Source organism: Channa argus, chromosome 24 (genome assembly GCF_033026475.1).
Source record: "Channa argus isolate prfri chromosome 24, Channa argus male v1.0, whole genome shotgun sequence".
In the NCBI taxonomy this organism is placed as follows: domain Eukaryota; kingdom Metazoa; phylum Chordata; class Actinopteri; order Anabantiformes; family Channidae; genus Channa; species Channa argus.
Genome location: NC_090220.1, coordinates 548,951 through 569,845, shown reverse-complemented (window position 1 = coordinate 569,845; position 20,895 = coordinate 548,951). Strand labels below are relative to the sequence as shown.

The following is a 20,895-nucleotide window of genomic DNA, read 5'->3' as shown; positions in this document are numbered from 1 at the left end:
GTCCTATCAGAAAAGTGTTCACAGTTCACGAGATACAAGTGCAAGAGAGCAGAAAGGTTTTTTTTTTTTTATATTAAAGATTTAAGTGCATAGGAAGATGCGGAAGAGTTCAGTTTTCAGCAGTTTTTTGAATATATATATACACACATGGGATAGCCACGGAGCTATATATATAATGTGTGTTTGTGTGGGGGGGGGGGAGCTGCCACCTCTCACCCAGAAGGTTCCTGGTTTGAATCCCTGGCTGCCTGTAGCTTTTCTGTGTGGAGTTTGCATGTTTTCCCTGTGCTTGTGTGGGCTTCCTCCAGGTTCTCCGGTTATCTCCTACAGTCCAAACACATGCATGTTAGGTTAATTGGTCTAAAATGCCCGAAGGGGTGAATGGTTGTCTGTCTGTGTATGTCTCTCTGATCCGGCCCTGAAATAGACTGTTTAGCAGTGGGAGTTCTCATAAGCCATATTTAATTTCTCTCAAGTTCTGTAAGCATAAGGGTTTAGTTAACTTGTTTTTGCAGCACCCTCTTTGTTGTGAATGTGAATGTATCCAACACACAGGATTCTGAATTCACACCTCATAACATAACAAGTATTTGGGATATTTTATATAAAGATAATTTTGTGTGATAATTCTAAATTATTTACTTCACCAGTGACTTTTGCATCTTTGTCAATCTCTGTGAATCCCTTTTATTTATTTAAATTACTTTTATTGCTGTACAATCTTGTGCATCTTTTTATGACTACAGGACTCAAGCCAGATTGGTCTGCTGAAGGAGCTTCTAGACTTACAGAAAGATATGGTTGTTATGTTGCTCTCACTATTAGAGGGTAAAATAGTTTTTATATATTGTTTTGTGTTCTGTGGTTTCTATCTCTTCCTTTTCTGTCCCTTTCAAACCTCAGTTTGAATTTTACTCTCTGTTATTTAGGAAATGTGGTAAATGGTACAATTGCCCGGCAGATGGTAGATATGTTGGTGGAGTCCTCCAGCAATGTGGAGATGATCCTCAAGTTCTTTGATATGTTCCTCAAACTGAAGGACATTGTGGCTTCAGATGCTTTCCGTGATTACGTAACAGACCCTCGAGGGCTGATCTCCAAGAAGGACTTCCAGAAGGCCATGGACAGTCAGAAGCAGTACTCCCCTTCTGAGATTCAGTTTCTTTTGTCCTGCTCTGAAGCAGATGAGAATGACATGATCAACTATGAGGAGTTTGCCAGTCGGTTCCAAGAACCTGCCAAGGACATTGGCTTCAATATTGCAGTGCTGCTCACCAACCTGTCTGAGCATGTTCCCCATGACACCAGGCTACAGAATTTCCTACAACAAGCAGAGAGTGTGCTAAACTACTTCCGCCCCTTCCTGGGCCGTATTGAAATAATGGGCGCCAGCAGAAAGATTGAGCGCATTTACTTTGAAATCAGTGAAGTAAACCGCAAACAATGGGAAATGCCCCAGGTCAGGGAGTCCAAACGACAGTTTATCTTTGATGTAGTTAATGAGGGTGGTGAGTCAGAGAAGATGGAGATGTTTGTCAACTTCTGTGAGGACACCATCTTTGAGATGAACATAGCCTCGCAAATTTCAGAGCAGGAAGAAGAGGAAAAGGGGGAAGAAGATGGAGAAGGAGATGAAGGTGGAGGGGAGGGAGGACCAGGGGGAGATGGAGGAGGAGGAAATGATGAGGAAGGTAATGGAGAAGAAGAACAGCCTGAATCAAGCTCTGCATTTGCAGAATTTATAAACAGCGCATTAAGCTTTGTCAGCATTTTCACCTTCCGTAACCTTCGCAAGCAATATCGCAGAGTGAGAAAGATGACCTTTAAGGAGATTATTGTGGCTTTGTCCACTTTTTTCTGGACCATCCTTATGAGTATACTACATTTCATTTACAATGTGTGCAAAGGCTTTTTTATGATCATCTGGCAAACACTTTTTGGAGGTGGCTTAGTTGAGGGTGCTAAAAATATCACAGTGACTGAGATTTTAGCAAGCATGCCAGATCCTACGCAGGATGATGTTCATGGGGATGGACCAGGGGAGACGAGGACGGGGGAGGAACAAGATACGGGAGGGGTAATGGACACTGGAGAGACTGGGAGTGGTGAGGAGGAAGAGGAGGATACCCAGGAAAAAGAGGGTGGGAGGATACCAGGTATTGATGCTCCAGGTGGACTTGGAGACATGGGTGTAGAAGCACCTGTTGAACCTCCAACTCCTGAAGGAACTCCTATAACGAAGAGAAAAATGGTGAGTTCTTTTTACAAGTTGATATAAATGAAAGAAAATATAATCTCATTCACGGAGTAGTCATCAGTCCAATTGTTCAGTTAGTGACCCAGCTGTAAATGTACAGTATATTACATTTTATTTAATTTTTTTCATTTGTTCTTTTCTTATTACAGCAGCCAGAAGAATCTCATGCCAGCCAGAAACCACCTGAGCCTGTTCCTGTAGAGGAACCTCCTCCAGAGCCTGAAAAGGCTGAGTAAGAAATATGATGCTCTCGTGTATTGTACATATTGTTTCTCCTACATGGTTGTAACACACTAAACGTTGACTCAAACACTTAAGATAAGGTTTATTATTTGTGTGACATGCATTGAATCCCAAAAGAATGCACCATCAACATTACATGAAACTTGTATTAGAATTAAAGAGAGAAGAGCTAAAGGCTAATGGCAGACAGCAAAATTCAGACAGGAATTTAAAGAGCTACACATCTGGAGTGAAAACCTTAGTGTGCTATGATCTTTATGGTGTTTGGTTTACAGTGTTGAAACTGGAGAGAAAGCAGAGAAAGAATCCCAGAGCAAGGAGAAACAACAGCCCGGTAAACCGAAGAAATCTGCAACAAAAAAAGAAAATAAGCTAAAAAGAGAAGGAGGATTTCAAATCTGGACTGAACTGGAAACCCAAAGAATTAAATTTATGGTGACACTGTTGCTATAGTACTTGTTTCAGTATTGATTCACTACCATCATTTTTATGTCACTCTGCACTTTCTAACTAATCAACTCACAAATGATCCTTCTTTCATAGAACTACCTCTCCAGAAACTTTTACAACCTGCGGTTTTTAGCTCTGTTCCTCGCATTTGCCCTGAACTTTATTCTGCTGTTCTACAAGGTAAAAAGATAATTTTGTATTTTGTGTATTTAATACACTTATGTCTTTTTAGCATCACATGTTTGTATGCAAGGAAATAACCATTTGTAAACTGCCCAATAAAGTTCATAATTGTATTGTCTCTACATTTCCTTGTTCTGTTTAGGTGTCTGACACCCCACCTGAGGGCAAGGGGACAGAAGGATCTGGACTGTCTGAGGGAAACGGGCTTTTTGAGGGCTCTGGGTTGTTCGGAGGTTCAGGGGAGGAAGCTGAGGGATCTGGAATGAATGATGGAGGAGATGAAGATGAGGAAGATGTTCCACTTTATTACTATTTAGAGGAGAGCACTGGGTACATGCAGCCCACATTGGCCTTCCTTGCCATCCTGCACACGGTTATCTCATTCATCTGTATCATTGGCTACAACTGCCTCAAGGTATGATGGGCAAGCACTAAAAAATAGTTTTTAGGTGTGACTGACTTGAAAAACAAGCTACTGTTTTATTGCGTTGAAAAATGTGATGAATTGGTTATACCTGTTTTAAAAACAAATCATAGCTCAGTGAAATAGCATTTTTATTATTTTTTCCTGTTAGATTCCACTGGTAATCTTTAAAAGGGAGAAAGAACTTGCAAGAAAGCTCGAGTTTGATGGTCTTTACATCACAGAGCAACCCGAGGATGATGACATTAAGGGCCAGTGGGACAGACTGGTTCTCAATACACCGTATGTGAATAAAGAAAACGTTTGGCTTTTAGTAGATGTGCTTCTTAATGGTATGAAGATCAATCTGGCACACAAGAGAAATGTGTCCAGCACCAACGTGTTTTCTTTTTTATTGTAATTATTATGTTTTTCCCCTTTTCACAGTTCTTTCCCATACAACTATTGGGACAAATTTGTGAAACGAAAGGTATACAATAGAGTTTTTTTCTTTTGGTCTTTTTAACATGGGCTCTGTAGAACAAGTAAAGGTCTAATGCATTGTCTGTGTCCAGATTCTGGATAAGTATGGAGACATTTATGGCAGAGAAAGAATTGCTGAACTCCTAGGTGTCGATTTAGCCTCCCTAGATGTGAGTCAACAACATGAGAAGAAACAGAGGGAACCGGACAACTCTGTGTTTGCATGGTATGGTGCAATATTTGCATTAAAGCACACTAGATATTACATTTCAAGATTGAAACTAATGATTTATTTAAATCATTAATTGATTTTATTTTAAATTATTCGTTTGATTGGCAATTTTTTTCTTCATTTTGATATTTGTCCCCGAACAATTCCACAAAACCTCTAAAGCCAGCATAGAATGTACATATATCCTATGTACATTCCTATGTACTAAGAACTATTATCTGTGTATCCAGAACCAAAAAGCCCCCAAAACTATTAAACACGCTAGTTTGACCCGTTGTTATATTGCTTAAAATATTTATTTTAATGGCAGTTGTTGACACTAACAAAAATAAAGAAAGTCACATCTTTATCTATTAAGGGATTTCAACTTCTATCTTTTTAGGGCTACTTCCATTGACATCAAGTACCAAATGTGGAAATTTGGTGTTGTATTCACTGATGGTGTAAGCAATCCAGTATTTAATTTTATATTACACACTTCACTGAACCACAGTATATACTGTGAACACAAACTGAAAATAATGTTCTTTGTTATCTCTTTGTAGACTTTCCTCTATCTTTGTTGGTACCTGGTAATGTCTTTGCTTGGCCATTATAACAACTTCTTCTTTGCCTGTCACTTGCTGGATATTGCCATGGGTGTGAAGACTCTTCGGACTATCCTTTCCTCAGTAACACACAATGGCAAACAGGCAAGCGCAGAAACTGTTCAATAGTATTAAATGTGCTTTTGTTTAAGTGTGCTAACTGTTTCCCCCTTGTTTCTGCTAGCTCATGATGACAGTGGGCTTGTTGGCTGTAGTGGTGTACCTTTACACTGTGGTTGCCTTCAACTTCTTCCGCAAGTTTTACAACAAAAGTGAGGATGAAGATGAACCAGATATGAAATGTGATGACATGATGACTGTAAGTTGCTGTTGATCTAAATTATGTGCTCTGTAAAAATTCCATGTCTGCACTTCTACCCAAATGATGTGTATTTTCTTTATCCCACAGTGTTACCTCTTCCACATGTATGTGGGTGTGCGTGCTGGTGGAGGTATTGGTGATGAAATTGAGGATCCTGCTGGAGATGAATATGAACTTTATCGAGTGGTCTTCGACATAACTTTCTTCTTCTTCGTCATTGTCATACTCTTGGCTATTATTCAGGGTAAAGACAATTTACCCTTTTCAAATGCCATGTCTTATCACTGCATACTAATACTAAAGTGAATTACTTTAAACTGTTATATGAAAGAAGTTTTAAGGAATATGCAAAACTTGACTGATTAAAACCACTGATGGTAATGTTTCTGTAAAAATGCTATAGGTCTGATCATTGATGCCTTTGGAGAACTCAGAGACCAACAAGAGCAGGTCAAGGAAGACATGGAGGTACTATATAATACTTTAAATGGACAATTTTACCCCACATGTAAACACAACATGGCTTTAATCCTTATTACAAATGTTTGTGCAGACAAAATGCTTCATATGTGGCATCGGAAGTGACTACTTTGATACAACACCACATGGCTTTGAAACCCACACTTTTGATGAACACAACTTGGCTAATTACATGTAAGTACCTCATCAGTGTTAGTGTGTGATTGCACTGTATCAACCTGTGTGTGCATGTATGTTTAAATATTAACATGTGACTTCTTCTCAGGTTCTTTTTGATGTACCTTATCAATAAAGATGAGACAGAGCACACTGGGCAGGTTAGTCTGATTTTGTTAATTGTTATCAATCATTTTATTAATTGATTTGTTTTATTGGTATTCCCACTGACACACTATGCAGTTTTCAAATTGTGTCTTATACTTTGTCCTTCTCTTTTCTTATTCTTGTTCTTGTAGGAGTCGTACGTGTGGAAGATGTACCAGGAGCGTTGCTGGGACTTCTTCCCTGCTGGAGACTGTTTCAGAAAACAATATGAGGATCAGCTTTCTTAGTAACGTGAATTTGTACACATACAGTTCATGTTCATCATTCCTGACAGAATTGATGTTTAGTTTGCGATGAAAATGCAAAAAGAAATTTAATGAACAATTAACAACATGAACATTATTACAAACTTTTAAGAAGAAGATTTTTTTTATATGAACATCTCTTCTTTTTATGAAATGGCAATAAATTCCAGTTATTACAACAAGTAATGAAAGATATATCTTATGTGGAGTTTTATCGTTATTTAATTTAATCTTATACAAAATGTATTAACATGTTTCTTCTTTCACCAGTTTAGGGACACTATGGTTTTCTGTTAATAAGCTTTAATTTGTTCTCTATTGAGGAGAAGCGGGTATAAGCACTGTTTATAAGAGAATGTGATGTCCTGCCTTAGCAGTAGGAGGCGTCAATAAACACATATAAAATGTAATTGCAAAGTTAGTTATGCAGTATTTATGCAAACACCCATTTTATTTAAGTTATTTGTGAATGCTTTTACTTTTTTGTCTCAATGGGTGTTTTTTTCTGTTTAGTTTTCTGCTAGAATATCTGCATACATGTCTCTATTCTAATGCTTGGTTTTAAATAATTTTGTTTAATTTTGTTTTTCAAACAATTCAGTTTCTTTGATTGTGCATTTTTTCTGTATGAGAATAAACTTAATTTTAAAAATGACTTTAAATTGATAATGTACTCATTGGCATCATATTCGTGTATAATAATTTATTTAGTAACGATGATTCTACAGCATCCTGTCTGTGAATCCTTAAATGTGGGTTCCATTTTTCAGCATTTAAACGTATGATTAAATTAGTAATAAATTATTCAAAATTATAACTTATGGTGGCAAGTGATATCTAAACATGGTCATCTAAATGGCCATGGCATCATTTTCTAAATTTATAATATACCCTGATATATTCAATACAAATCTTCTGTTTTTACAATTGATTATTTGAGTTAAGTTTGAGTTATAGTGCAATAAATGTTTTTGTTAATATTAATGTTGTATTAATGCACAGTATCTACCTTAATTCATATTAAATGAGAAAAAAACTTTCCATCATGATGATCATTTAACACTGTAATAACACAAACTACAGCAGTTTGCATGTAATGTCTCATAACAGCTCATATTCAATCAGAGCTTCTTGAACTGAACCCAGCTGAGAGAGGATTAAGGCTGAGCATTAAAACTCACATTAAGCCTCATGTGCTTTTTACCCATTCAGTCATCTGGCCTCAAACATTTCTGTCTGACCGTGGGATACAGTGACCGTTAACATGAGCGTCTCGGGGATCCACCATGGGATGCTCAGGATGTATGGTGAGCTAATCCTCTACTTAAATGGGTTTACTTTACACTTAGTGAGCTAAATTGATTACCTCTTATATTACTAGCTATAAGATAGTTTTGTGATTCCAGTCATTTCTATATTTGGCGTTTGGTCACTATCAAACATTTATAAAGCCTCACACTTAATTTATTTTACATAAGAATCAGAATATTATGGGATTTTGTTAGATTGGAAACATGAAAAGTTGATAATATTGGATAAAATGTGTATGATACAATGATACATTTATTGTTTTTCTATGTTAGCCCAAACACAACACAGCTTTGTTACAAATCACACATTATAAAACTATATTTGCACTAGAGATGCTGTATGATTTTGAAAAAATAATCAAAACAATCTCCTCCTTATATAAATATAAAACATTGTGAAATGGTTTGGAGCCAGTAGCCACAGTAACAAAAAAGGGTTGAGATAGAAAATACCCTAAAAAGATTAATAGACCACCTTCCTCAGTTCTTGGTTCTGTAGTTCTTGTATTTGTATCCGTTTTTGTTGTTGTTGTTGTTGTTTTTACAATTATGTATATATTGGGCAGATCCAGATGTTTGCATGTTATGCTACATCATGAACCACACTGATCAACCTTATCTGATTGGTTGAGCCCCACATTCACAATTCCTTGATCCTCCAACCATCTGACTGCCTCTAATCTATGGAGCATTCATGGTTTAATCCAGCTGTACACTGCCACATTGCTATCAGTGTTACTGCAACCATGTTTTGTGGTTATACATAAATGTGTACTACAGCAGCATTTTTTACTAAAAATACTACTTACAACTAGTAGAACTTACTATTATTTGCAACCTGCTCCGTATCCAGGTGGATTTATTTTCAAACAGTGGAAGAAGAGGTTTCTGCTCCTAACAGCTGAGGGCAGTCTCCTTGTTTGCCAAGATGCATCATCACCTCCTGTACAGATGGTGATGTTGCAGAGCAGCTGTGAGGCAATTGTGGAAGGCAAGGAGATCCTAGACTTGCCCAAGTTACCTTCCGGTGGTTGCAGGGATTGCTGCTTTGCTCTGATGCTCCCCCAGAATAAATACCTGCTGCTGCTGGCTGAAACCACTGCAGACTGCAGGTCAGACACTCACTGGTTTCTTTGATAATTTGCCTAGTTTCCCCATTAAAGTAGATATAATACATTCTATCAACTCCTAATCTTCTATTTATGCTTCTGACGAATAAGGGCCCAATCATACCCCAGCTTATAACAATATTCAGTACTGTAGCAGGGTCTTTAATTGTTGAGATATTAAAATCAACACAGTGCATTCTTGTAACTTAGCCATTTATTTTATTTATATAGAATTTAATTGATTATTGATAGATGTACGATCTTTATGGAGGTAATAAGAATTTTTTTTTCCCCCTCTTTAGTCAGTGGCTGGCCGTGCTGAAAAAAGTGAAAACGGTGAGTTAATAATATGCTAAGTACATTTTTGGAAAGTTCCTTTGTGCTTGCAGCTCTGTGATGTCTTAGTTTGCAAAGTGGTGAGCTAAACGTGACTGTGCTGAAGCAGGCAGAAGTGGTACAAGTATAAAAAATCAATATTCAAGAAATAGTGCAAGTATTTGCCTAAAAACTCCTCCAATTTAAGAAAAAAACTTGCAAGTTATTTATTCAAACTGAAGTACTAAGTACATGCTCTAAAACACAATTGAATTGTTTGATGTTGAGAGCATGAACATGTAACTTTCAGCTATGAAAGTTCATTGCCTTTGTTCAAAATGTTGTAAATGGAATGCCCCAAGGTTCTGTGTTTGACACACTATTATGCTGATAAAACATGAATGTTACGTAATTTTATATAGCTGTGCATCCTCACCCCCAGAGGCCTGTCATGTGCTCCAATCGTTTCAGCTTCAGCCTACTCAATTTACTGTAAGCTTGTACTGAATGGAGAGAAAACCAAGTTGACCCAGTTCACTAATACAAAAAAAGAAACTGTCATATGCAGTTGATATTTTGGTAACTCAGGGAGAAAGTTGAGGTTGTTTCTTGCTACAAATAGCTTAAAACGTGGCTTGACTAATGTCTTTCTTATAAACAATTTGTTACAAATCTTGTGAAGAAAATAGGAATGAAGCTATTTATTTTAGAAATGTGTTTTTCATTGGAAGCAAGGAAAAGAGTGGTTACTACTATGTTTCTTGATTATAGTGATTTATTGTAAATAAATACGCCACAATGCCTTCATTAGGTGGTATATCATAGGGGCACTTAGATTTGTTACAAACTTGGAAACACTTTTACCCAATATTGCAATGACACTAGAATACGGTGGCCTTATTATGGGCTGTTTAAGTCACTGCTGCTGTTTATCTTCACCTGTAAAGCCAATTTGAAAAAACGTCCCACACACAATATATCTGCAAATTTATTTCACATCCATATCCCTCTATCTGTACCTAGCAATAGATGGGGAAGAAGGCTCTTCCATGCTCTTGATAAGGAAATTAAATCAACTAGTATCTCAATCAGAATTTCAAACCTTTCTAAACTCGTGGTAACTGATTCTTTTACCACTTATCTCTGTGCTTAATGATCCTCAGCCTTAAAAAGTTGTTTTAAGTGGTTGCAAAGTTATATGCTACATGTGAGTGTCTTTCTAACAGTTATATTGAAATATAACTATTTTATATTAAACAGATATATTAAACATATTGTATTGTTTTATATTTAAAAAAGAGGTTGCTAACCTGCATGGGATTAATGGGATTGATCTGGTTTAATAAAGGTTAAAATAGGTAAATCAATAAAAATGCCCATCACTAGATGAAAGTCAGAGGACCGCAATAATTTTCTTGGAACTATTAATGTCGGTTTAAATTTCCATATAATAATTCATCCAGTTGATCTCTATGGCCAACCACACATCTAACATTGCTAGAAAACTGTCGTCCAGAGCATCTACCGATCAAAGTGCTAAATCACCCTGTTTAGTTTATTTTTTACTAATTATTTGTTATCTATTAATGCCTTCCTATTGAAATTGCTGAATGAAATACTTGTGTAATGCAAATTTATATTCACTGTTAACACACTACTAATTTTTCTTCTGCAGAGTCTCTCATTACCTCTCAGTCCTTGTAAGCGGCATCCGGTGCCACCCTGCATAACTCTACAAAATCTAGTGCCTGAGCAAATCCTGGACAAAGATCCACCACCTGTCAACAACACAGAGGCCCCCTCCCCAGGACCAATGACTTGTGCTTCCCCATGGGTCAAAGGTGTGTCTGCACTGTTGCTTGGTTGTGAACTTCTTAGACAGCTTAGCATGTTTGTGATTGCTATGATGCTATTGTTTAGTAAAAATCTGTTTTCACCAAAATCATTTAATCCAACAGGCAGGAATACTCCCCACACTAAGTATTACAAGGGGGGCACACATTCAATAGGATGTCTGCGTCATGGCACTATCAGTGATGCCCAAGCTGTAAAGGCGATTTATCTTCTGATGGGAGGGGCTGCTGCTTCATCTGCAATGGGCTACCTAGGCGCATGCTCCCTCTCTAATCTGGAAGCCAAAGCTCCTGACCTGCCAGTCAACACAGATTTCTCTGGCATGGGACAAGCAGAAGTATATCACTCCAGCAGCCCTGCACTTGATTCCCCTCACTTTAACAGCTTTGACTTTGAAATGGCAGATTCTGATTTTAATGCTTTTGATTGTGGTGGATTTACTTTCTAGACAAGTTCAAACCAGTGTATTTAAATGCAGTGGACTGTCCATTTTAATTTTGTTGTGATAAAAAAATGTTGCTTTTTAGCTGGGTATTACCGGTCAGGCCTCTTCCAAACCAATTTTAGCCCTGTGACAGAGTGGGGTTTCCAAGCATTGGGACTCCAGTGATAAAACCATAAGTTGTTTCACATTTAAGCCAGGCTCAACTTTTGCTACAATGTAATGTCCTCCAGGAAGATGTTACGCCGGCGTGCAAGTGTATATTCTTGGTAGATTAGTTTGTAATGTAAACAGAGTATTAGTACCTGATGTCCTTATGTTGAAAGTTGCCACTGTGTTGTCCTTGCAGTGATGTAAAATGCCTTGCTATTGCAAAACATTGTGCAGTGTTTTGGTGTCTTATTAATATGTTACTCCAAGTAGACCGGCTGGATTGATATTTATTCTCAGCTACTATGGCCAGGGGTTAATCTAGAAAGGATTTCACTGGTGTTGCCACACTGAGGCACACCTTCAAAATAGGCTACCACCTAATGTTTTAAAATGTTGAATTAAAATCTTTAAACCCCAATTAATAAAACCTTTTGGTAATAATTAAAAATATTATTAGGCTATGTGTTTATAGTGTTTGTTCCATGTCAGCAATGTCAATATGGAATTTTTCTCGAGATGCCCTTCCTACCACGAGGAGGCCGTGTGGCTGGGCGGGGCCACACCTGGTGGGATGGGATTCGATCCCGTGGCCTTCCTGTGCAATTTTTTAATTCCAAATAGTCATAAAATAAAATAAACGATAACCTGCCTAGTTGCATCTGCCACAAAATTCTATTAAATGTAAAGGGGGGGCATCTGACCACCCCTTAGCTCTCAATTTAGTTCTCAATCCGTACAGTATTGACTTGAATCTTCCTATATACTGTATGTGTTCTATAGGAATACTCCATCCACTACGCATTAGCTTTAGCAGCACAGTGTTACCACATGTATAACTTCAGGAAAAGCTTGTATGACTTGTATAACTTGTATAACTTAAAAAAAACTTAAGGCTTAGTGAAATGTTTTTACCATGTTATTTTGAATTATTTTGTGTATTTTAACTAGTATGTTGTGGTATGGACACTAGTTTTATGTATTATTTCTTGTGTATAATTTGCCCAATGAATATGCATAAATCAATTGAGATTCATATCTTATATATATATATATATATATATATATATATATATATATATATATATATATATATATATATATATATATATATATATATATATATATATATAATGTCTTTCTGAAAAACTGTCCATAGTATTGGAGGAGAGAACTGCTTCCATAACAGCTTCACACAGGTATTATTTTTTTAAATACATAATTAGTAGGGCATTAGTATTAAAAAAATGTTTTTATCTGGATAAAAAAAAAATTAACCATTTACTATAAAATGAAAATTTATTTTATCTTTTGAATGTACTGATCACATCCAGATCAATCATTAGCTCTGGTCTATGGAGTTGGCAATTCAAAAAAGTGCTTTCATATCATTTTCCATCATTTTCTCTGCCTCTCAAGCACTGACTGTCTAAGTGGATGATAAAGCATGTCCAAATAACGTTAGATAAGGCATTTTCTTGTGTGACTTTGTTAAAGAGGAACTTCTTATGTCAATGACAATGAAGCATATCTACATGTAAAAGCAATGGATGTAATGGAGGCCTAGAAATAATTTATGGTCTGGTCTACAATAATTAGTTTACAGCTTTGTCAGTACTCCATATATAGGCCCCACTACTTCCTGCCTGCAGGCTAAAGTGTGTTATGGTCTTTTTTAATCACACTTTGAGGAAATTGTGAAACTGCTAGCAAATTTAAATAAAGTGAAATAACAAAACTTTGTGCAGCCTTTTAAGGCTTGTAGTTGTGTTTTAAACAGTGTGTTCACTTTTTTTCTATTGTCTAAACCTGTTGAGAAAATACAGCCCACATACAACAAAATGCCCTCACCTCTGATGGTCCCTTATGGCTGCAGTGTGGTCACATTCTTTGCATGCCAGAAACCTGTTCAGAAATATGTCATTGACTAGCTAGAAGCAATGTCATTTAAACGATAGTGTTCACTTGATGGATAAAATAAGTGTTCAACATAACACCAATATTTTTGAAACAACATGGTGCTCATGTGACTGCTAATAAGATGCTACATCTTTGTTGATGTTGTGTGCTCCCGGTTGATGTGGGAATAAACTCCAACAAGTTCTGTTAGGTTGCGGTCTGGAAGAATCCATCAGGGTGATGTCTTTTCCCTCCAAAGGATCCTGTCTTGCTAGTTTCCAAATGACATTCTGCCTGTTATCTTTCATTCATACATATTTTCAATCATTTAAGCTGATATCATTGGATTTTCTGTTTTACACATTTAATGGTTCACACAATTGTTTTTACTATATGAGCTGATGTTTTTTCAGTTTTATTTTTACGACACTTATTTTGTAATATAACATCACATAATTACGGTAACAGCAGTATTTACACTGTAATCAAATAAAGCACAGACCACAATGGCGATAATAACTGTATAATAATAAATGTAAGTGGTAAAAATAAAAAACATAAAACTTCAAAAACTATTTTGTGGTCCCTCATTTAAAATGCAGCATTGTATGATTCGTATGCAAACATTAATTAGCTGTTCTTTAGATTCTTAGAAGCAAAGTTAATTTGTGCTAAAACAATTTCATCATGACATAATAATATTAATAGTAATAATAATAATAATATTTTTTGTTACAGACAGCTTGTCCATTGTTTTGTCACAATAAATACACCGCATGATAATGTATGTGCTACAATAATTCTACATGAATTAAAAGTTCCTTTCACTCTTGCTCAGACATGTGCTAAGTATTTAAAGTAGAGCGGTCGCTTATCCAGCAAGATCGTGGATGTGCATCATTTGAGACCTTTGTGCTGAGTTAGTTAAGTCCTCGTACAGCCACACTGCTATAACAGGTAAAGCAGCAGCAGCAGCAGTATTACATATGCTGGTTACTAATATAGTTACCGCCATAAATTCGCGGTCCCGCTGTAAAATTTCTGCCTTGTCTTTCCTACTCTCCGCTCTCGGACAGCGCACACTGGCTGAACAGTGGCCACGCCTGGTTTGGGTTGCACTGCAGCAGGCAGCAGTAGCAGCAGTGGTAGCAGGGCCCTCCCTCTGTCTCTGCAGATAAATATTCGCAGCCTGCCTATCCCAGGCATGGATGACGGTTGCACTCAGACATGGCACTGCGACATTATACTCTCGACTTTAACCTCTCTACGGCAGGTAAGACGAGGGTCTCTGGAGAGTCAGTGCACGGAGGAGAACGCTAACGTTACAGTGTTCTGCATCAGGGCTGCATGCTAGCTAGCTGTATAGCCTGCTAATATTAACCTGCTGTCACCGTCCTTCAAAACCGTGACGGTGTATTGACTTGGATACATCACTGATAATGGCATAAAGATATATGTATATTTGTTGACAAGTTTGTTTTCGCAGCTTAACGTTGTTGTAGGCGAATTGTTTAATTTTAATGTCATTTACAGGGGTGTGTGATGCTAAACGTTTACACTCGTCCCTCTGTCCCATTGCTCAGGGTAGCAACTCAATAACGTTACTGTCCACGCTAACGCTGCCAATAAAGTCGATTTAATCGACAGCTGTCGCATAGGAAGTGGCGCATTTTCAGCCATGATTGTAGTTTTATTGACTTGATATCTAACGGACAATAAATGTATTAATAGCGTGGAGTTAGTTCATGTTTGTTCAGTCACCATTAATAAAATATGCGATTATATGACATGGCGGGTTTTTGAGGACTAATGAGTAATGAATTACATATATACTTTGAATCCCATCAATCATTTAAAAATAGGGATGGAAGAAGTATTCAGCATCAGACAATAAGCGTATGCAGCGGTAAACTGATGCAAGTGCTGTCTAATGCATTAAACTGTTGGTTTCTGGTGAGCACTATTTTTCTCTGAAATTAAGGGGAGTAGATGTGCTCTGTAATGTTGCATAATACGGTAACATAATTCACAGAGGAGATTGGCGTCTCATGAAACACACGATAATGCAACGTTAAATGCAGTACGTTATTTTGATATTTGAGACGTTTGAGTTTGTTCAGTGCACTGGTATATTCTGCGTGTTTAGCAAGTGTTTAGAAAAATTGCTCCTATTGTCCTATAAGCAAAGAGTTAAAACAAATGGATAATTTCACTGTTAATTATAAATTCATGTTAGTTTAGTGTTTTTTGTAGCGTCTAACTCCAAATATAAACAAAATTCAATGTGGCACCCATAAAACTAAGGAATAGATATGTTTCATAAGAAAGGAAGATATTGGTGTTAAGCATTAAGGCAAAACAACAGCCCACATGATTCATCTAGTCGATTTAGATAGTAAAGTTAAAGCCTCTTATCCTGAGCCTATAATTTCACATTCCTGCAACCTGCACTTTCTACAGAGATTCACTGCTCTGTTTCATCCCATGTCTTCCCCCCCAGTTGACTCTGCTTCGACAGTTCCTGACCTACTTTCCATATTACATGAGCAGGAAATGACAGAGACTGTCCATGATACAAACGGGCATGGATACCTCGCTACTTTTGTAGGCAAGAATGGCCGGTAAGGGCAAAATTTGTGGTTGCCTCTCAATTCTCTCACAAGTAAAACCTGTGTATTTATTAAATATCATATGTGTATTTTAATACATAATATTAGTTTTACAGTTTGCACAAATATGTACATTAGTTTTTAACGCTGTGACATGCTGTGTTTTTAATGTAAATGTTGGAGAATCAAGTGGTATTAATTGGCTTGTCTTTAAACATTTATGAGTTATCAATTTTAACCATTAGTGGGATGTTAATAGGAGACTGCATTTTCTTTTCCATAGAGAAGACTGCTCTTTCAGTTATTCTTCTTTCTTCACTCAAATAACCTCATATCAGTACACCTCTATATTTCACAGTGGTAGTCTTGGCCAGGTTCACAGCAAACAGACTTTGCACCGTCTGATCCAAACAAATTTACTGTACATTTAAGTACATCTGTACAAAGAGCATCATGTTCTTTGTCCCAGTTCTGAAATTGGTTTATTGCTTACTGTCTATCTCCTTGTCTTCACTGCTTTCAGACTCGTGATCTTACGTGTGCACTCCCATGGGTTGGTTACCATTGATCTGCAGTGTTATGAAGGGGACAACATTGCACAACTAGACAATGTAGGTAATTTAGAAAATAACCAAAAAAACAAAACACACATGTATATTCACAGTGCTGCATGTCATCATGTGTTTAATGCTTGCCGAATACTGTCAAAATTTTATTTGTATCACTCATAACAAGTAGTTTACAGTACAGCAAAGAAGCAGATACTGTTTTTTTTTTTTTTTTTTAAAGATCAAATCAGTTTCAAAAATATTACAAGAACATGGTTTTCTCAAAAATATTACAAGAACATGGTTTTCAAACGAAGACTTTCTAACTCTGCATACTTAAACAGCTTTAGGATTAATGACCATCACATATTGCCCACCATTATTGCCTGGACATATGCTCTGCATTTCTCTAAAAAAGTAATTGCTGTGGAAGATCGGGCAGATAAATGCAGCCACAGTGAAAGTACATGGCTTGTACAGCGCTTTTTTATGGTATTTCAGATTTTGTTGTTTCTCCACAGCTTTTAAATGCACTGGAAAAGAAGCTAAACACTCTCTTAAATGGCAATATTGCAAGGACTAAAAGGTATGTATTTGGAGCTTCATAGATTTGCTCATGTTGTAGAAATGTGATTTCTGTATTTCACGCAGCTTGCATGTTGCAGTAATAATGATTATTATTTTGTTCATCTTTCACCTCCAAGACTCCCTGCCCTTGTAAGAGGAGCAAAAGTTGACCGGTATTGGCCAACAGCTGATGGCAGATTGATTGAGTATGACATTGACCGGGTGGTGTATGAAGAAGAGTCTGCTTACCAAAACATAAAAATATTGCACTCACAGCAGTTCGGAAATATCCTGGTACTGAATGGAGATGTTAGTAAGTGTATACAACAGTATGGTGTGTTTACGCTTTTGAGAAACATAATGCAGTTAGTTTTTTCCATTGGTGCTGTTAAATTAAAAGAAGAATTGTATCAGTGTGTAAATTACTAATTTACCTTGCAGACCTGGCAGAGAGTGATTCATCTTACACCCAAGCCATCATGGGTAGTGGAAAGGAGAATTATGCTGGAAAAGAGGTGCTGATATTAGGAGGAGGTGATGGAGGCATCCTTGCTGAGGTGGTCAAACAAAAGCCAAAGATGATCACCATGGTTGAGATATCCTTTATAGATTCTGCTATAAAGTTTTTTATATTTGTATTGTGACGTTGTTTTTTCCCTTAGGTAATGTACTGAGATACTCAATGTTCATATGAACGAGTGAATGTACTTTTCTGTCACTTTTTTACTGACATTTATACTACATTTACAAATTGATTCCTTAACTACATTTGTACATTGACCAGAAGGTGATAGATGGATGCAAAATGCACATGAGAAAAACTTGTGGCAATATCCTTGACAACCTGAAGGGAGACTGTTACCAAGTGAGTAAAGAACAAATATCCGCTTAGCTTAACACAGGGTGATCCCTAATAACTGCTATCATAGAACATGTTGTCAACTGGATCGGGGTTTCTCAGCCAGATCTGAGTGCTGTTAAAGTGACATGTCATCAACCTAATCACCTAGGTAGAATAAATACACTATTTCTAAATATTCAATGTAATGGTATGAGTAAGTGTGGGCAATAATATAGTTGTCTTCTGTGTAGAGATTTTTTATTTATTATGAATATGTGATGGAGATAAGTTAAAAGAAAACCAGAGAGTGTACAGCAAAGTGGAAAAAAAGGAAAGTATTTAATTCATAATAATCTAGACTAAATACCTGTACTTGGGATGCTTTTGCTTTTGATCAGTCCCTCTGAAATTAACCTGCTCTGGTGAAGCCCTTCAGCATATGTTACCATTGCAATCTACCACAGTTCAAAGTGAGCCAGTCTGGTGCTGCTAGAAAGATTTTACAAAAAGATACTGTGGTACAGACCCTAAAGTTGAGGGCTGCTTCCAAATCACAGTGTTTCTGTTTGCTTGAAAGCATTAAATGTAATTACCACATTTTTCAAATGAAAGAAACTTTAGGGGAAAGTTGAATGGATTTTCTTTGCCTAATCCATAACAGATACTTGTGGAAGACTGTGTCCCTGTGCTGAAGAAGTATGTGAAAGAGGGCAGGACATTCGATTACGTCATAAATGACCTCACTGCAGTCCCAATATCCACGGAGCCAGAAGAAGGTTTTTGTCTTTTACATATTTACTGAAGCATATGCAGTGAGGAGATACTCAATGCTCATTTGAATGTGTGAACTGTTTTTCATAGACTCAACATGGGAGTTCCTGCGACTCATTCTGGATCTGTCAATAAAAGTCCTGCACCCCAGTGGGAAATATTTCACACAGGTGAGTTTTGTCCATTTAGTAAATGTTTAGTATGTTAAATAAATATATGTATTGTTAGATATAGTTCTTAAAAGGACATAACGTGAGATCAGTAATAGGGTTGCGGCTTTTTATTTTCTGAAAAATAGTATTTAAAAAGTATAAGAAGTTATTTCTTGTTGAAACTAGATATATACACTGAGGGAATCCAGAATAGCTACACCAGTTGGATTGGCATGCTTCCAGTTAATAAGTCTGTCTTATGACCTTTTTGCTGATCCTGGACATTAGGGTAATAGTGTGAATCTGACTGAGGCACTGAATCTGTATGAAGAACAGCTTGGAAAGCTGTCGTGTCCCGTGGACTTTTCCAAAGAGGTGGTGTGTGTGCCCTCCTACATGGAGCTGTATCCTTTTGTCACTCCGAAGGGTTTTAATATGTTAACGTTGTAATGCAATTTAAAAAACACACCCCAATGAATTAATGAATTTACAAAAATCATTCTTCATATACCATTTACTGGTTTTAATGAGCAGAAGTTCACAAACAACTGTTGCTAAAGGTTTTTACCCCATCACGCTTTGTTCTATCCATGTTCTGCTTATCATTTATTGGCTAACACAGTGTTCTACATTGTTATGAGGCCCAAGTTTTAACTCTAAAATTATCATTTAAAACCCTTTTTTATACATTACAGAATAAATACAAAGCAATATGGTATATTTCTGCATGCTGACATATTTTGTTATGCAAAATCCTTCATTATGCTGTATCAGATGGGCTTTCTACACCATATGGAAGAAGTAAAGACCTCCAACTTGCTCTGCTTGAATTCCCAGCAGCTGGAAAGTGATAGCTCCTCTTTTTTTCTGCTGAAGCCCGCAAGGTGTGCTCAGACTGAACATGACATGAAAGATAGAGGCAACACAAATTTCCTGTAACGCTCCTACAGTCTAAAATTATCGTGATTATAAGTGAGTAGTTCATACTAGACAAGCATACCACACACACACACACACACATATGCCACAGTCTGTTCCTAACATTAGTGAGCTACACATATGTGGCTAAAGCTAACTTCTGCACTGTAATTGGTTGTTTGTGGTTTCTGGACTGCTAAACACTCAAGTTAATGTGAGTAGGTCAAGATGGAAATTCACTCTACGTTTTGTGTGAACACATCTTAGCAGGCAGGTAACAGTTTTATTATCCCCTATCTATCAACCACCTTATACCATTATCTCCCTTCTATTGTTCCTGTTTTACTTGTGTTTTACCATTGTTTGCTACAAAGTATCAGTTGTATAATGTTTGTGTCGACTGACTGGTTACAGTTAGATGTTGAAACACTGATTGGATACACTTGGATAATTTTGTATTATTCATCATACAACATGCGTGTGTTCTCCTGTTTTCTTTATTTCATTTTTCTTTATGCTTGGGTTAAGAGCTCAGCCCGGCTGAGAAAACAGTTTTTGTTATTGATAAATGTGATTTGATGCTTTCAGGTTTTATCAAGGCAATGTGATCATGCCCAGTGAGACTGATTGAAGTCTAAAATGTGTTTTAAAAGGGAAACTCTTCCACCACTTTAACAGCATCTCTGTCTGTGCTGTTTTTATGTCATGTTTTGTTAGCACCTTGGTTTCTCCTGATTTTAGTTAAAGTTTGTTTATTAGGGCATGTAAAGGACAGTGAATGTAGCTTGAATATACAGTGTGCAGCACGTTTACGTGTGATGAACCTTATGGGACTCAGTTACATTTATTTATTCAAATAATTTCACCAAATGCTATTCTGTTTCACTTTCACCAAATGCTGTTATGTTCCAAAGTGTTTTTTGGGGCAAGTTTATTTTTATTTTTTTTTATTTATTTTTTTTTTCAGAAGAATCAATGAATAATAATTGAGAAACCAGTGAGGAGGAATTTAGATACAACATGAGGTATTGAGATGATAAAGTTTTGCACAGTTGTGATCCAGGCCTTTTAAAACCAGTGAAATAAAACTAAAACTATTTGTTGATCAACATTTATCAAGAAAAATGGGGGGGGGGAAAAAACAATCCACTGGTAGCTTCTTAAACATTCTTATTGCAGCTACAGTAGTGTTTGGAACTTT

At 36.8% G+C, this 20,895-nt stretch overlaps 3 protein-coding genes across 4 annotated transcripts in view; all 3 read left to right on the top strand.

Moving 5' to 3' along the window:
- The window catches only part of LOC137109158 (ryanodine receptor 1-like), a 47,862-nt gene extending 41,030 nt beyond the window's left edge, over positions 1-6,832 (top strand). Inside the window, exons 90-106 of the mRNA XM_067494632.1 lie at positions 747-828; positions 930-2,251; positions 2,407-2,489; positions 2,776-2,935; positions 3,044-3,130; positions 3,276-3,548; positions 3,709-3,839; positions 3,984-4,026; positions 4,112-4,245; positions 4,634-4,694; positions 4,797-4,943; positions 5,023-5,157; positions 5,248-5,404; positions 5,564-5,628; positions 5,714-5,814; positions 5,906-5,957; positions 6,096-6,832. Coding sequence (XP_067350733.1) covers positions 747-828; positions 930-2,251; positions 2,407-2,489; positions 2,776-2,935; positions 3,044-3,130; positions 3,276-3,548; positions 3,709-3,839; positions 3,984-4,026; positions 4,112-4,245; positions 4,634-4,694; positions 4,797-4,943; positions 5,023-5,157; positions 5,248-5,404; positions 5,564-5,628; positions 5,714-5,814; positions 5,906-5,957; positions 6,096-6,191 — 3,129 coding nt within the window. The 3' untranslated portion in view covers positions 6,192-6,832. The remainder of the gene's footprint in view (positions 1-746; positions 829-929; positions 2,252-2,406; positions 2,490-2,775; positions 2,936-3,043; positions 3,131-3,275; positions 3,549-3,708; positions 3,840-3,983; positions 4,027-4,111; positions 4,246-4,633; positions 4,695-4,796; positions 4,944-5,022; positions 5,158-5,247; positions 5,405-5,563; positions 5,629-5,713; positions 5,815-5,905; positions 5,958-6,095) is intronic.
- A 641-nt stretch (positions 6,833-7,473) lies between these two features.
- Positions 7,474-12,261, top strand: LOC137109286 (uncharacterized). The gene is made up of 5 exons (XM_067494894.1): positions 7,474-7,516; positions 8,373-8,631; positions 8,931-8,964; positions 10,619-10,784; positions 10,902-12,261. Exons 1-5 carry the CDS (start codon positions 7,474-7,476, stop codon positions 11,243-11,245), a joined length of 846 nt encoding a protein of 281 aa, XP_067350995.1. The 3' UTR covers positions 11,246-12,261.
- A 1,886-nt stretch (positions 12,262-14,147) lies between these two features.
- Positions 14,148-20,827, top strand: sms (spermine synthase). Of its 2 annotated transcripts, XM_067494514.1 has the most exons (12): positions 14,148-14,245; positions 14,365-14,561; positions 15,789-15,909; positions 16,421-16,508; positions 16,967-17,031; positions 17,150-17,325; positions 17,454-17,610; positions 17,790-17,877; positions 18,515-18,629; positions 18,715-18,794; positions 19,065-19,180; positions 19,551-20,827. In XM_067494514.1, exons 2-12 carry the CDS (start codon positions 14,516-14,518, stop codon positions 19,579-19,581), a joined length of 1,083 nt encoding a protein of 360 aa, XP_067350615.1. In that variant the 5' UTR covers positions 14,148-14,245; positions 14,365-14,515; the 3' UTR covers positions 19,582-20,827. The 2 variants fall into 2 exon arrangements, with proteins under 2 accessions (XP_067350615.1, XP_067350616.1); XM_067494515.1 differs by lacking the exon at positions 14,148-14,245 and having other exon boundaries at positions 14,276-14,561.
- The last annotated feature ends 68 nt before the right edge of the window (positions 20,828-20,895 follow it).